Source organism: Thalia democratica, chromosome 5, assembly GCF_965202585.1.
Source record: "Thalia democratica chromosome 5, ktThaDemo2.hap1.1, whole genome shotgun sequence".
In the NCBI taxonomy this organism is placed as follows: domain Eukaryota; kingdom Metazoa; phylum Chordata; class Thaliacea; order Salpida; family Salpidae; genus Thalia; species Thalia democratica.
The window spans coordinates 52,614,855-52,630,606 of NC_139169.1; the positions used below are offsets into that span (position 1 = coordinate 52,614,855).

The window sequence follows — 15,752 nt, forward strand, 5'->3', positions numbered from 1 at the left end:
AATAACACTTAATATCAATTTTATTTATGCAAACAATACTAAATCAATTATCCCATTTAGTTTTTGTTTTACTTTTTTTTTAAGTTTAAGATTTTAAGTATCAAAAATAAATTTTATTACCTGAAGATACTTAAGCATATCATATAAACTCGCTGATTAAAAGCTCTTTTTATACGCAAGGTTTTTAGTCCATTTTTTAAGCATTTATTTTTCGTGTTCAAAAAACTTAACATTTTTGCATTAACAATAATAAAAAATTATAGGAGAAGATTTGTTTAAAAAATAAACTGCATTATTTTAAAAGATAAGCTCACTAACATAAGCACTAAATATGTAGATATATAATTTTAGATAAAGATGTTAAGAAAAAAAAATATTCAAAATAGACATAAAAAGTATACATCAATTACGACAGTCTATACTGATCAGTGGCGTGTTGAATGGTTTCCTATTTCCTGTGCAACCCCTGAATGAACTGGAATAGACGTAAAAAAAGGCAATTGAATTTTTTTTTGCAATTTTTTTTTAAATATTATTAAGGTTGAGATTTTTTTTCGTAGATTTTTATGACGTAGATCTAAAATAAAAGAATTTAACTTTACTAAAAATCAAAAAATTTTAGCAAACAATTTAATGAGAAAATATTTGTAAGTTATTTTGTAAAAAAAATTTATAAACCATGTAAATATTTTTATAATTTTCAAAATTTCACAACTTGAAAGAGGAAACTTTTCGTCCAAAATAAACCAGTAAAAAAAGTTTTAAAAACTATTTTTGTATGATTTTGCAACTCGAAGAGTTTCATTTTCAACTTTGGAAACTTTCGACTAAATCACATATTGCTTTTATTTTACAACATTAGAAAAACCTTAGTTTTCATCAATTAATTTTTTCATCAAGTCGTAAAATAGTTGTTCACCTCTGCTAGAAGTTTGTTTTTGAATAAGTTAGATTTTCAGCCAAATTATTTGAACGGGTGTCAATATTGTATGTCGTCATTTTTGCACGGTTAACTTTTGTTTAATTAAGACAAAATTAAGGTAACGAAAGTGTTTTTAAAAAAGTACAATTAGACTAATTTAACTAAACTTTTAAATAAAATATTGTAAAATTTATAAACATTTACCATAAGCCTAAATAAAATTCAATCGACATTAGCTGGAACTAAATTCAAATTTAATAGTTGAATCTTATTCATAAGTCCTGGACAAGACGTTAAAAGGTATCCGTGGTGTACAACTCGATAACCGAAAGGTTCTTTGTGCACCAGGTTCTAGGACCAAATATTTTAAGCGTCTTTTTTTTTGTCGTTCAATAAACTATAATAAAGTTTATTAAAAATAAAAATTGCATAGAGTTCAATATAAATTACACCAATTGTGAAAAAAAAAAATTAAATTACTGGTCTATTCAGATTAACTTGAATTAGACTTAATTTTATCATTAATATTTTTTTATCATAATACATAAAAATTCTTATTATTACTTATCATTACTAATTACTATTCAAGTACTAAAAACTTACAATCATTTGTTTTTACTAATTACCATTCTCATAATTAAAATAACTTTTAGATACTTGTTACTATTATAATAATTAAAAACACTTATTAATACTTAAAAATACTTATCACATCATAATACTTGAAAATAAGTATTAAAATTTATTATTATCAATAAAGACTAATTTTAAATCTATCTGTAAAAAAAAGTTCTTTAGATCTTTTTTTGTTTTTTTCACCTCAAGATCTTCACTTGAAAAGTGAAACTTATATATATCGTTTTTTGAACAACAAAAAAAGTGCTTAAAATGTTTGGTCCTCACACCTGGTGTACAAAGAATCTTCCGGTCATTTTAATAAGTTTATTAAAGGATAAAAAACGCACAAAAAACTTTGTCTTAGGACCTGGTGTACAAAGGTGGGCTAATCATTAAAAAAATTAAAGAAGTACAATTTAAAATTTCAGAAAAATGCTATTAGCTTCTTGCACTCAGCAGAACCTCATAATGAAACAGAACTAAATAGCAATAAAGTTTGACTTTTCACTAATATTGCAGAACTATTTTTATCATCCGTTTAAAAATGCAAGAGTAAAAGAAAAACATTCAAACAAGTTCATATCATCCTACGTCTATGGATTTATGGTGTGTAACTCGATAACTGATAAAGTTTTTAATAAGTCAGCTCCTTCGAACATATTTTTAGCATGACAGTTCAAATGATCACAAAGGGTCAAATGTGCACGAAAAGTCACTTTTGCACGATAGACGTTTATGTACGAAAGATCAAGTTAGTACAGTGACAATTATGCACGAGTAACAACTTTGGAAAAGAGTTTAAAAAAATTCAATTAATAAAAAAACTTGGTCAGTAAACTAATTAAAATTAATTACTGACCAAGTGTAAGGGATAGGAATATTAGCGATAATAAAAAAAAACAGTATGTAAATAAATTTACCGACCGTACATTTACGTAAGGGATAACAGCGATAGTTATAAAAAATAATCGTAAAAATTAATTCATGCAAAAAAATTAAAATAAGAAGAAAAAGAAAGCTACCGACCAAGGGTAAGACTATAAGTAAAAAAAAGAAATAAAAAAGTATATAAATATAATTTACCCCTTTCAAAAGTGACCTTTCGTCCAAATGTGTCTTTTTGCAAAAGTGTTTTTGTGAAAAAGTGTCCCTTCAATTTTTTTTGACACCTACCTGTTAAAACTAAGCTTATAAACAAGCTTTATGCCAAAATTGTATAAAAAAAACTATCTCCTGAAAGTGTTTTATTAAGTAAAACTACTGTTTTATAATTAAATTCACTTTTTATTTTTCTTGATTTATTTTATTTTAAGTACATTTAAATTTACTGTTTTTTTTAGTTTTTAGTAATGGTCGTTTAATTCTTTTTTTTAGTTACTTTGTTATTCTGTTTATTAAGTTGTCAGAAGAACTTTTTTCAGAAAAGTTTTTACAATTATATGTTATCTTAGTTATCACGTGAATACCGTAGGCAAGGATTCAGCAGGTATTTGGTGTTCGCGAGCCGAATTATAAAAATAGGAATATTCACGGGCCGCAGTAATTTTTATCCTTCATAACAGACCCGGAAATACCTAGTGTAAGTTTCAAATATCTCGTAATTTCTACATAATTTTTTTTAGTCTTTATTTTAATTACTAAAATACTATAAGTTTTAAAAACTCTAAACCCTACAAAATCTAGAATAAGTTTAATATCTTTCTAAGATTTTTTGGTCTTCATTTTAAACTCCAGAATGTCTAACGTCAATTTTTTTGCGTGCCGCATTTTACCTTTAGCGAACGCATCTCGTTTGTATTAGAAACATGCTTCTGGGCCGCAGTTTTTTGACTTCTACCCAGATTATTGGGATTATAAAACTGACCTACAATTCAAGGCAAAATTTTGACTTGGTAGTACGGCCTCCAGCGGAATATTAACTTTTTCTGCGTTTCAAGCTAAAAATCAAAATAAAAACCGTAATTTAAAACATGACGAGTATTTAGTTTCAAAGTAGTATTAAACATGCAAGTAATATTTTGTATAGAATATTCTTTAATTTGCTACCAAAACAACAACTTAAAAATACTTAAGCTTCAAGTGAACTAATGATTATAGTTGTTTACTGACATAGTTTTAAAGGCTAAGCTTTATTTGAATAAATAATACATGATGTATCTATTGTTAAAATTTGCTTAATGTTTTGCATCAACTTGCCTTTAAAACGAACTTCTTTTCAGGACATTGGCTTGTTCAAACTTTAAAATTTTAAAACGAATAAATTCTAAAGAACAAATCCTTGAAATGTTTAAAAGATTATTAACATAAAGAGCAATGATGTACAAGACATTAATAATAATTTTTATCGTTACGAATCTTCAAGGTTTTAAAATTATTTGTGAGACTAATTTACATAAAGGTACTACAAAAGCACAACAATTTGGGAACGGGTCTAAATTGCACGAGGTTACTAAATTCCACGAGAACAAAATTTCACGGAGCGAAATTTGCACCAATTACATTTTAGCACGGGAGTAAAAAGATTAAAGGAAAAATATATTAAAAATAAAGATAATTTAATTAATAAAAACTACTGACCGAAGGTAAGTGTTAGGGGTAACAGTAATGGTAAAAAAAAAATAAAAACTAAAAAAAAAATAAAAACACCGAAAATAAAGTCAATAGACTTCAAGCTGGCTTTACTGTAATGAATCTAAAGTAAACATGTTGCGTGTAATAATCGTCTGAAAAAATAGTTTATTAAAGTAATTAAAGAACTTAAAGGAGTTTTCATAAACTTTTGCCCCTATTTATACTTAATTAAACTATAATTAATTTATTATTCTATTTCAAATTTTTTTTTAGTAACTATTACGTTTTTACTTATTTTAATTCAACTCTTCATAATAAAGTAAATTTTAAAGAAATATTTGTCAACTAAAGTGCTAGTTTAAGTCGTAAATGAAACATTTCGTAAAATATATAAAATAAAGTGAAAGTTTTGAAGAAGATTACCTAGGCGAGATTGAATTACCCTCGGACTTTTTATACAAATAAACATGTCTGTTTAACTATTAGGGACTTTATTTTGCTCAGGGACTAAGTAGGAACTCATTAATGGTGTGAAATTAAGACGGTCAATCGACGTAACATACTTTGGCGGTTTGTTATACGATATAACTGTTTTAATACCTAGGTTATATCTAAAAATCATGTTTTTCCACTTAATAAAACAAAAGTATTTAATATCTACAATTGTTTGTTTTAATTTTATTATCTTAATAGGCAAGTTGTAGAACAATTTGTATAAGATATTGTGATGAAACTTAAATCTAACCTTCTATAAAACATTAATACATTAGTCAGAAACAGTACAACATTTACGTCAGACTTACAATGTAGTTTTTAGACCGTAATATAAAAGTTTTTGTATCTGAATATTATGTCGTAAAGGTTTGTATTTGAAAATTTGCTTATGTTAAAATTATTATAACTACGTGAATTAACTAATTAACAATAAGATCTTTTATACAGTAAAAACTGCTTACTTTAAAATCCTACAAAGAAGATTTCAAAACGTTGTAAAGTAAGCGGTTTAGTAAATTGTATATGATTAACGAAAAACGTCTGTTAAAGTAGTCTAAAAAAACAAAAAATATGAAAACAAATTGAAGTTATGTGTAGGATGAAAAATCAAAAATGGTGTAATAAAAATAAATAAAAATTAAGTTATGTTAATACTAAAATTATAATTTATACTAAAAATATTCTTTACGTAACACTTTAAAATCTATATGTTTTATAGTAACTAAAAATTGTTTTATTTGTTTAATAATTTTATTAAGATTAGTTTGTTTTTGCAAGAAACCTAGATATAAAAATAAACTAGTAAAATGGGTTAGATGAATAAGGCTAGAAGTGATAGGGTTAGAAATAATTGGGTTAGAAGTGATCGGGTTAGAAGTGATTGGGTTAGTAGTAATCGGGTTAGAAATGATCGGTTCCGATTTATTTTGTTCTAGCGTCTAAATATCAATCATCTTCAAATGTTTTTACTTAAAATTTGTACTATTATGTAAATAAGAATATAAATTGTATAATTATAACTTCTGCAATTTATTAAACTATTTTTCAGCTATTAAAAGGTAAAAAACAAACAAAAAATTATAACTTAAAGTGTACTTTTTAAAAATACTAACTAAAATTTTACTTCCCATGCTGACAAGTATTAATGCTTATGTAATGCTGAAGTTTTACTACATATTTTTTTTCCTATAAATTATTTACATAAATTATAATTAAGATGGAAGATTTTAAAAATATCATTTTTTTTATTAAAAGATTTTAAAGTAGAACTTTCTATTTTAAATATGTGAATTCATACAACTAAAAAACTTTTGCTTTCAAAAAATTTTGTACAGTTGAACTGATTTGTAATTTAACTACTTTTAATATTTTCAATAGTATCTTATCAGTAATAATAAAAAGATTAAATCAGGATTTCTCAGAAGAGGCAATGTCGCCCATTTTTGGGCAAATATCAATGATACAGAACCTATTTTTCTTATTAAGTGAATGGTTTCCCAATGGGGACCAATAGCGCTGTCCTTACTTTTGGAACTAATACTAGTTTTTATAAATAACAAAAACAAAACTGGCTCAATAGGAAATCGATATTTTAAAACAATAAAAGTTTTGTTTTTGTTTATCTTCTACATTTTAAACCAGTTTTTTTTTTCTCCGAAGATGAATTCAAACTTTTAATTTTTCTAGTCAGATAAATACAAAGAAAAAGTTTACGATATATCATTTGAAATTAATGTGTAGAATTGTTAAATAAATTTTACACCAAAATATAAGCCTTAACCATCTAGCAAAAATATGTGTAGAAGAAAAAATCAAACATGTGATTAACTATTTTCTAACAAAAATAATTTAAAACGTACACAACCTATTTTATAATTAAAAATTACTAAAAAATAAGACATAGTGTATGATGAATGCTATAAAAAGTATACAAATAATAAAATATGAGATAACAAAACAAACGCTTTAGATTGCAACTAATAGCTAAAAAAGTATTTCCTAAATAAGAAAACTAAAACGAAAAACTTATAAAATAATTTATTTTAAACTGCTTCTCCAAAAAATCATTAAACAAAAGATGAACTTAATAATTGAAAACATATTAAATATTTATTTAAAGTTACTCTGATAACAATTTTTTAAATAATTACGAAATATAAGTCTTTTTAATAGATTAGTTTATATAAACATTTTATAATAAAAAAATTAACATAACTTATTTGAAACTAAAGCTTTTTTTAAAGCATTGTTTAAAATATTAAAAATACACTTTTAGATATACAAGGATAGTTTTAAAAAATGCTTTATCTATATTACATATATATATTAAGAAGTTTAGAACATAAAACTTGTAAAAAGTTTTAAATTTAAAAAAACAACAAAATATATCAAAAACATTATTTTTTTACAACTAACTATTAATACGTTTTTCATTAAAACTAAACTATCTCAATACAAAATATAATCATAGTAAGAGTTTTTAATTCTTTTAAATTCAAAATAATTTTGCCTAGAATACTTTTAGCAAGTTTGATCTTGGGCACCTCTTAATTGTAGAATTATTCTAACACTCTTTTAAACGTATGAAGTTCACTTATTAAGGGTTGGAGTGTTGTCTTTTGTGTAAGGAAAAGAATCCTTATACTTTAACCTTCTGTGTGCTTCTCTGATATGCTTTGGTTGCACTGGAGTTGTTTCACCCAGTTGATCCATCACATCAGCTGCTTCTTCCATCAGTTCTCCAACAAATATCTGATTTATTGAAGAAAAAGTTTATTTTAGAACAAACATTAACTTTAAATCATTAACTTGTTAGAACTTAATTTATATTACATTAAAACAAAAGGCTTACTTCATGAGCGGAACTAAACATTTCATAAATATTTTTGATTTTAGCTATCAATTTAAGCTTGATTTGGTATTTTTTGCTAAATGCCAGTTTCATAAAAAGATTAAGATCACCTAACTGTGAATCTGGCACATAGCTAAGTACATTGCTGAAAAATTGCAGCTTTTTTTATTGGACTCTGGTGGAACTCTCTGGTTTACACAAACACATACTTCTACACTAATAAAATTCCGGTATCAGTTACTCTAAGAAAAGTAAATATATTTCAAAGGACAGTCTTTTACTTTCTAACAAGATGAAGCACTATAATACAACACCTTAATAAAAACTGGTGAAAAACGTAATTTTCTTAGACTTTGGAGAAGGGAGATATGACCTCGTCGCCAGATTTGTGTAAAACAATTATTTTGGTGTGGTTATGTTGAAATTGAAGGTTACTTTTGAGGCTCATCCAAAAAGTGATGCTTTTAAGACTTCTCTTTTGAGAGAATGAGTCAAAATACCTTAGTAAACACTGCGTACCTCGGTTGGTAACTCGAAGAAGGAATTAAACTCCTAACAGAAAAGAAGAATTATTACATAACAAATAAATTATTTAAATTAATACATAGACAGGGTTGCCACTCGTTTTTTCAAAATTTTTTCCAGGTTTTCCAAATTTCTTCCAGGTTTTTAAAAGTAAACATTTTTGGTCTATTTTCAGTTTTAAGTTAATTTCTATAAAAGAAACTGTGTTAAATAGTACAAAACTATTTAAAAGATGCTGTAAAATTACTTTAAATTTGTTTTTCAATAAAACAAATTTTGACAATGACAAAAAAATCTTATTTATATGATGGATTTTTTGTGTCAAATTGAAATTTTAGTACTGAAAATGTTAAAATTATCAAAAATTCCAGGTTTTTCCAGGTTTTTTGATCAAAATTCCAGGTTTTTCTAGCTTATTTTTGCCTAAATTGTCGAATTCCAGGTTTTTCAAGGTTTTTCCATGTAATTTGGCAACCCTGCATAGAGTAATTAAATATAATTTTAAATAACTTTTTTTTTGTATTTTTTGCAAACAAATCATTTTTGATATGTAATATTTGTAGAATTGTGTAAAATTTAGCTCATTTTAATGCATTTGTATTTTTACTCTTCATTTAAACAGTGTTTTAAAAATTGAAGACTCTGGTTAATTAATGCAAAGAAGATAGAATTTTTATAAATAGTATTTTTATAAGAAAATGTTGATTTGAAAAATAACATTAATACGCTTAAAATATCCTAAGAGTATGGATGAAGTTTTCAACACATAATAAGTTACAAGTCAACAAATTTCACAGTAGAAAAGGAAAATAATAATGAGTTTGCCTTTCTCAATTTCAGAACGAACATTCGTAGAAAGAAAAAAATATTTCCAAATATGTAATCACATGCAGCATTAAGTATAAAAATAAATAACTTAATTTAAACATCTAGTTTTTAAATATATATGCTCTCCTGACTGATTTGGTATCGAAATTAATTAAGTAAAAGTTACTTAAACAAAAATGAACACTCTCAATACTTAACTAATGAAATAATTGTATGTCATCCTAAAAATTTGAGAGTAAAAACGAAATTTGGTCCTGAAAAGTGTGCAATAACGTTTAAAGTTACAATTATTAAAAAAAACAGCATTTATAGAGAACAACGTTAAACAAATGGTTAGTAGTTCGTATTTAGCAACTAAGGTCAGATTCTTTTTACTTTGATCCTATTACCTACACATAGTATGAAAAATAAGTCACCAAACTTTAGCAAAGGTATTGATAAGTACCAATTTAATTGAGAAAAGGATAAATCAATTTAAGTTAAAAATGGTTCAAAATGTGTTTCTAAAGAAAACATTTGGTTAGTTATCTTAAATGTGCAAAAATTGTAGTTTAAAAAAGTTATAAAATGGTAGCAATATTTTTTATTCGATTGAACTTGAATCAATTTGAATTCTATCAAAAAAACTAAAAATATGCAGACAAAAAAAATCGACTATATTGCTGTTCTTGTGTTGAAACTATATACATTTAGTTTTTCTTTCAAGAATATTTTTATGCTTATGATCTGTTTTTGCTTTTTTTTCATAGCGTGTTTAATTAGCATAAGTGAACTGTATTTTTAACAGTATGAAAATAAAGATGTTTACACGATTTTAGATACCAATTAATTACAAAAAAAAAACTTTCCTTAGGTTTTTTTCATTTGGTTAGTTTTTTATTAGTATTTTATGATTGTTTCTGAAGTTAACTTGTTTTTTGTTTTTTTTTGTAGGTTACTATTTTGTTTTAAAAAGGATATTAAATAAGTTTGAAATCATTGCTCAAATAAACCTGTTACATGGAAAAAAGTTTTTAATTGCAGTTAATTGGTATCTAAAATTGTGATTTTAATGTTTTGTTCGAATAAAATATAATGAAAATTGTTTTTAAAACTGACTTTCATTAATTACTCTGTTATTGTAAAAGTTATAAATTTTACTTGTAATTTTACTTAATAAACTAATAGAGCAAACAACAAAAGCTTTTAAATTGAGTGTCCTTATCTACTATTTTAATACTGATTTTAAATGAGCCACATTTAAATTCATAAAAACATGCCTTTACCTCCAGTTAATCATATGACTAATAAAAATTTATTTTAAAATTCATCACTTATTTTCATATTTTTATAAACTTAAGGGTATAGGGATGTCCAACATTTTTCTTTTACAAAAAATATTACTGGTTCTTATATGAAAACTGTACAAACTACAAGTCAGTGATTAGATAAAAAAAACATAATAAATAGGTGTTTTTAAAAATAAAATTTTTATTAAAAAAAAAAATCCTGCATTCAATCTATTTAAATTTTATTTTTATTTAAAGGTTTTCTATGAAATTTCAAAGAATATTGGTTTAAAAATAAAGGAAAAGATAAATTTTTAATGAAATAATCTTTTTTCTTCTTTTTGGTCCTATTAGGAACCTATTGAGCAGGGATGCCACATATCGAGCTGAAAAAAAAATCCTGACTTTATTTTGACTTTTTCTGACTTTTTAATCAAATTATTAATTAAAACTGATTCAAAAATACAAAACAAAGACTTGAAATTATGATAAGTTTTTAATCTTAATCTATACAGGTTAAAAAAACAGTTTTTTTGCTGGATTAAATCATATTGCTTCCATTGTGCAATTTGATCCATCTGTGTAAGATCGATATATATGCAAAAATTGTTTATGATCAAGGTATACCCAATAAATAAACCCTATAAGCAAAATACTTGTATCTCTACTACATAGTAAATACACACGTGAGATCATGGCAAGTTTTTATTTATTCTAAAAATTAATTAGAGCCTGTCAAAAAAATGAATTGCAAAAGCTTATATTTTAAACATTAGCAAAATGCAGTTTATATAGATAATAAACTTTATCATTACAAGCAGGTTAATATAAATTTTCCAAATCTTCCTGACATATTTTCAAAAACCCCCACTTTTCCTTGATTCTTGTTTTTTTTTTCCTGACTTTGTAGCAACCCTGATTGTGTACACCAGCTTTGATCGCTTATATCTCATAAGTTACTTTGAATTTTTTAAGTTGTTAAAAATGTCTGATAGCTAAGATAAAACTCTACAAGATAATATCAACTTGTAAAAATAAAAGTGGACCCTATGCCCTTAACTAACTTTTAATATACATTTTTGTTATAAATCTAAATAATATATAGTAACAATAACCTCACTTTGTGATGAATTGACAATATTAGATTATAAAAAGATACCTTTGAAATCAATAAAAAACATAAATATTGTTGTTAAAAGCACAACCACTGGGTTGCTAAAGGTTTTTGAGAAACTTTTTCTAGGTTTTCAAAAGTAACAGTTTTTGGGTCTATTTTTAGTATGAAATTAAGTTTAAGGTAAAATACTGTATATATTACTGAAAAACTTTAAAGAGATATTGTAAAACTACTTTGAAATGTATTTTAAAAATAATTATAATTAGAACTTTTTTATTTAAATGACATATTTTTTGTTTCAAACCAAAATTTTATTACTTTTCATGTAAAAATTGTTTAAAATTACAGGTTTTTTTAGTTCAAACTGTCAGATTCCAGGTATTTCCAGGTTTTTTGGCAACCCTGCAATCAAAAAATAAAAAAGTACTAGTTGTAAATAGTACTATTTATTTATTTTACAAAACATACCTTGGCTATACCAGACATTGCAATGACAACATTCTGTGATATAGCACACCCAGATATATCGTGCATCAATCTTTTAAATGGAGCTTTAGGAAATGAAGATCTTCTGTACATTTCATACCGCTGCAATTGGTCATCAGAAAAAGATTGAACTAGTTTCCTTCAATTATTTCTTGTTATTTTGTAAAGGTTTATTTATGTAAAAATTATTATCATGGTTGTCAAATGTTTTTGGCGAATTTTTTCCAGGTTTTGAAAATTTTCTCCAGGTTTTTATAAGTACCTATTTTAAGTTCTATTTTTTATTAAAAATTAAGTTTATAGTAAAAAAAACTGTGTTAAATAGTATAAAAACATTGAAAAGATACTGTAAAGCATCTTGTAAGCAAATGTAAACTAATATAAACATGTAAAATAAAAGGAAAAAAATTCAAAATGAACAAAAAATAGAAAAAAATACAACATGAACAATAAATTGAGAAAAATACATTATGAACAATAAATTGAGAAAAATACAATATGAATCATAAATTATAGAAATATTATCTTAATGTCTTGACCATTGGTTTTGACCTTGCAATGTTAAACTCAGAGTTTTTATATCATCATAAAACGGCCTATGCCATAAGGCAAGGCTATTTACAAACTCAATTTTTTTTAAATTTAAGTTAAATATAAAATGTTCCTAACAAGTCAAATATGTACAAAGACACTTTTTAGAAAGTGTCTTAAATGCACAAAGGGTTACTTTTGCAGGAAGAGAAAATTTTGCACCATGGGTCAATTTTGCACAAGAGTAAAAAAAAATTAATCCCAAAAAAGAAAAAAGTTATTGAAATAAAAATCTGACCAAAGGTAAGGGTTAGGAGTAACAATGATATTTAATAATACAAAAAAAAGTTATTGACTTAAGGTAAGGGCAGGGTTGCCACTCTTTGAGCCAAAAAATCTTCCCTGAGTGACCATAAATTTCCCTGAGTAACCTTACATTTCCCTGAGTTTCCCTGAGTATTTTTCAAATCTTAAAAAAAAAAAATTCTCTTCTAACACAAATTATTAATACCTCATTGTCATTTTTCTTCTTTAATAATAAAAGGAAGGTTGTATGTGTATGCTTCTGCATTAAATTTATGAAAAAAACTGTTTTCAAAAACTCAATCTTTGTAAGTTTACTTTTTTGTTCTCCTAACTTGCTCAAAGCATAACCTTTATTTGGAACATTTTTAGCAAAGCGCTGTTGCTCAAGATATGCCAAATATTGGGCCTTAGAAGATTTTACAAATTTTAACAATTCAGAACTTAGTTCAACTGTGCTTAATTCTAGACTGTTTGCATATAGATGATCTTTGATCATTCTTCGGGACCTTATTGTCATCTCTCCCATATTAGTTGATATTACTTCCTTATTTAAACTAAAGCCCCGTTCAACACTTGCCTGGCCATTGTGAAGCACAAAAACAGCCTCAAGGACTCTTGTTAAATCTTTATATTTGCTTGGGATATCGAGTGTGTCAAAATAAAAGGTTCTAAACTGTGACTTTTTTCAAGAAAATTTTCAAAAAGTATTTGAGTGTTAGAAGAACTTAAAAAATCAATGTATTGATTAATGCTGTCATCACCCTCTTTTGCTTTTAGTATCTTCATGCTGACAAGTTGTTGGACCAACCTTGTAAAGTTTCTGACACAACGGTCTTTACCCATTCTAATTAGACATGCCAGATTTAAAACAACAGCCCTTCTTAAAAAATTCAAACCAACAGTCATTCTTGTTTTAATTTTTATTATTATAGGAAATATAAAAAGTTTACAGGCATTGTGAAATGACTTGAAAAAAATGTTAGAAACTTTACCTTGATTTAGCAAATCTTGAATCAAAGTAGAAGCAGCACATCCTAACTCTACATCTTTTTTGTGAAAACTTTTATTTTGAAAATGCTCATTATTTAGTTCAAGTAGCTTTTTTCCATTTGAATGGGCTTCCATGAAAGAAGTAGTAAAAACAATATTCATTAACTTGTATACTAACTTCTGTATATCATCATACATGAAAGGAATGCTTGGGCTGTTTTCCTGATAGCTTGTTAAATATGGAACCAAAATTGAGGCAACAAAGCTAAAAAAATTCAATTTCACAACATCATCCTTTATAGCATTGCTTATAGTTATAAAATCTTGACCTGGTGGCTGTTTGTAACCAGGCAGTTTTTTCCAGTACTGCACCATTTTAACAACATTAGGCCAAATTAAAATGGCTCTGTCAGCTACCTGCTTTGACTCTAACCATCTTGTGGTCTAAATAACCACTTAAATAATAAAAATTACTACTTTTGAACAAAATATTGAAACTGGATAACTAAACCTCATTCTAGATCTAGAAAAAAATTTCCCTGAGATTTCAAAAACTTCCCTGAAATTTAGAGAAAAAATCAAAACTTCCCTGAGTTTCCCTGAGTTAAAAGAAAAATGCCAAAATTCCCTGAGTTTCCCTGAGATTCCCTGAGTTTATCTGAGATTTTCTACAGTTTGAAAATTCCCTGAGATTCCCTGAGTTCCCTGAGTGTGTGGCAACCCTGTAAGGGGTTGGGGTAACGTTAATATTATAAATAAAAACAAATTAAGTAAACCTGAGAAAAATTTATATATAAATAAAACTTTAGTAGGTGAAAAATTGTCTTTGTGAAAAAGTGACCTATTGTACAAAAGTGATGCGGGAAAAAGTGTATTTGTGCAAAAGTAACCCTTCCAGGGCTACCACTATTTATGAGAAATTTCTTCCAGGTTTTTGGGTTTATTTTTAGTTTAAAGTTAAGTTAAAGGTAAAAAAACTGCGTTAAATAGTATAACTAAATTAAATAGATACTGTAAGGCTACTTAAAATTTGATTTTTGATAAAAAAAATTTCAATGAAGACAAAAATTTTTTATCTATATGATAGATTTTTGGTGTGAAGTCAAAATTGTACTACCTTTTTTTGTGAAAGTTGTTTAAAATTCCAGGTTTTTTTGTGAATGTTGCTCAATATTCCAGTTTTTTTTTCAAAATTTCTCAAGTTTCAGGTGTTTTTTTTTAGCCTTAATTGTCAAATTCCAGGTTTTTCCAGGATTCCACATTTTGTGGCAATCCTGCCCTTTGTGCAAAAGTGTCTCTTAATGCATATTTGACACCTACCCAAATATAGACCTACAAGAACTTTGATAGGTGTCTAAAGGTTATATGTTTACTAAAAAGTAAACCAAGCATTAAAACTTGGCCTAATTAAAATTACTTTATTGCTGGAGATTTAACTTACTGCATTTTAAGACGCTTTTCAGCTGCTTTCAGTCTTTCATCTAATTTTAAAGCATTATCATCTTTGGTTCTTTCTTTTGATGAAAAAGATAATTTTGTTGTATTACTTTCATTGCATGTTACATTTTCTAATTTGATAATTTTTGCTTCAGGAGCTTTAAACATAAAATCATCATCTTTATCAGTTATTTTTGCAGTGCAAACACTTGGAGTCTTATTTGAGTTATCTTCCATGTTTGGCTAGACCATAAAAATTCTTTTGAAAAAATTTAAAATATACCTTTAAAATCATATTAAGCAAAACAGTTATAATAATGTTTATTTTAATACAAAATTGATCGTATTAAAAAACAAAAAATAATCGTTTGTTTACTTATATTCATAAATTCTATAAACTACTTTAATTGTGTTTTTGCCTTGATGATTTATGCATCAAGGCTTTCTCAGAGTAACAGAGGGACCACTCTTTGAGTCAATAAAACTGTTCTGAGTCATCTTAAATTTTTCAAATATTTTTTTATGGTTAAAAAAACATCAGTTTCAAACTCTACCTCTTGCAACAATAAACGTTTTCTGGGGAAAAGTGAGTGTGTTACATCATATGTAATTTTACCTGTACCATTAATATTTAACTTTAATTATCAAAATATAAAATAAACAAAAAACTATCTAATGAACAAATAAAAAAAACCTTGGTGACATGCTATTTGGAGAACACTCACAAGGCTAAAACCTCAACACTAAAAACCACAAAGTGTGAGAAAATCATGAACAGGGTTGCCACTTGTTTTTTCCAAATTTTTT

General features: G+C 26.0%; 1 protein-coding gene across 1 annotated transcript; it reads right to left on the bottom strand.

The window, feature by feature from the left end:
- Nucleotides 1-6,895: 6,895 nt before the first annotated feature.
- Nucleotides 6,896-15,230, bottom strand: LOC145836060 (transcription initiation factor TFIID subunit 11-like). Its single transcript, XM_082943855.1, has 3 exons — nucleotides 14,950-15,230; nucleotides 11,664-11,820; nucleotides 6,896-7,357 (listed from the first exon to the last, which is right to left on the bottom strand). Exons 1-3 carry the CDS (start codon nucleotides 15,180-15,182, stop codon nucleotides 7,196-7,198), a joined length of 552 nt encoding a protein of 183 aa, XP_082799981.1. The 5' UTR covers nucleotides 15,183-15,230; the 3' UTR covers nucleotides 6,896-7,195.
- Nucleotides 15,231-15,752: the final 522 nt, after the last annotated feature.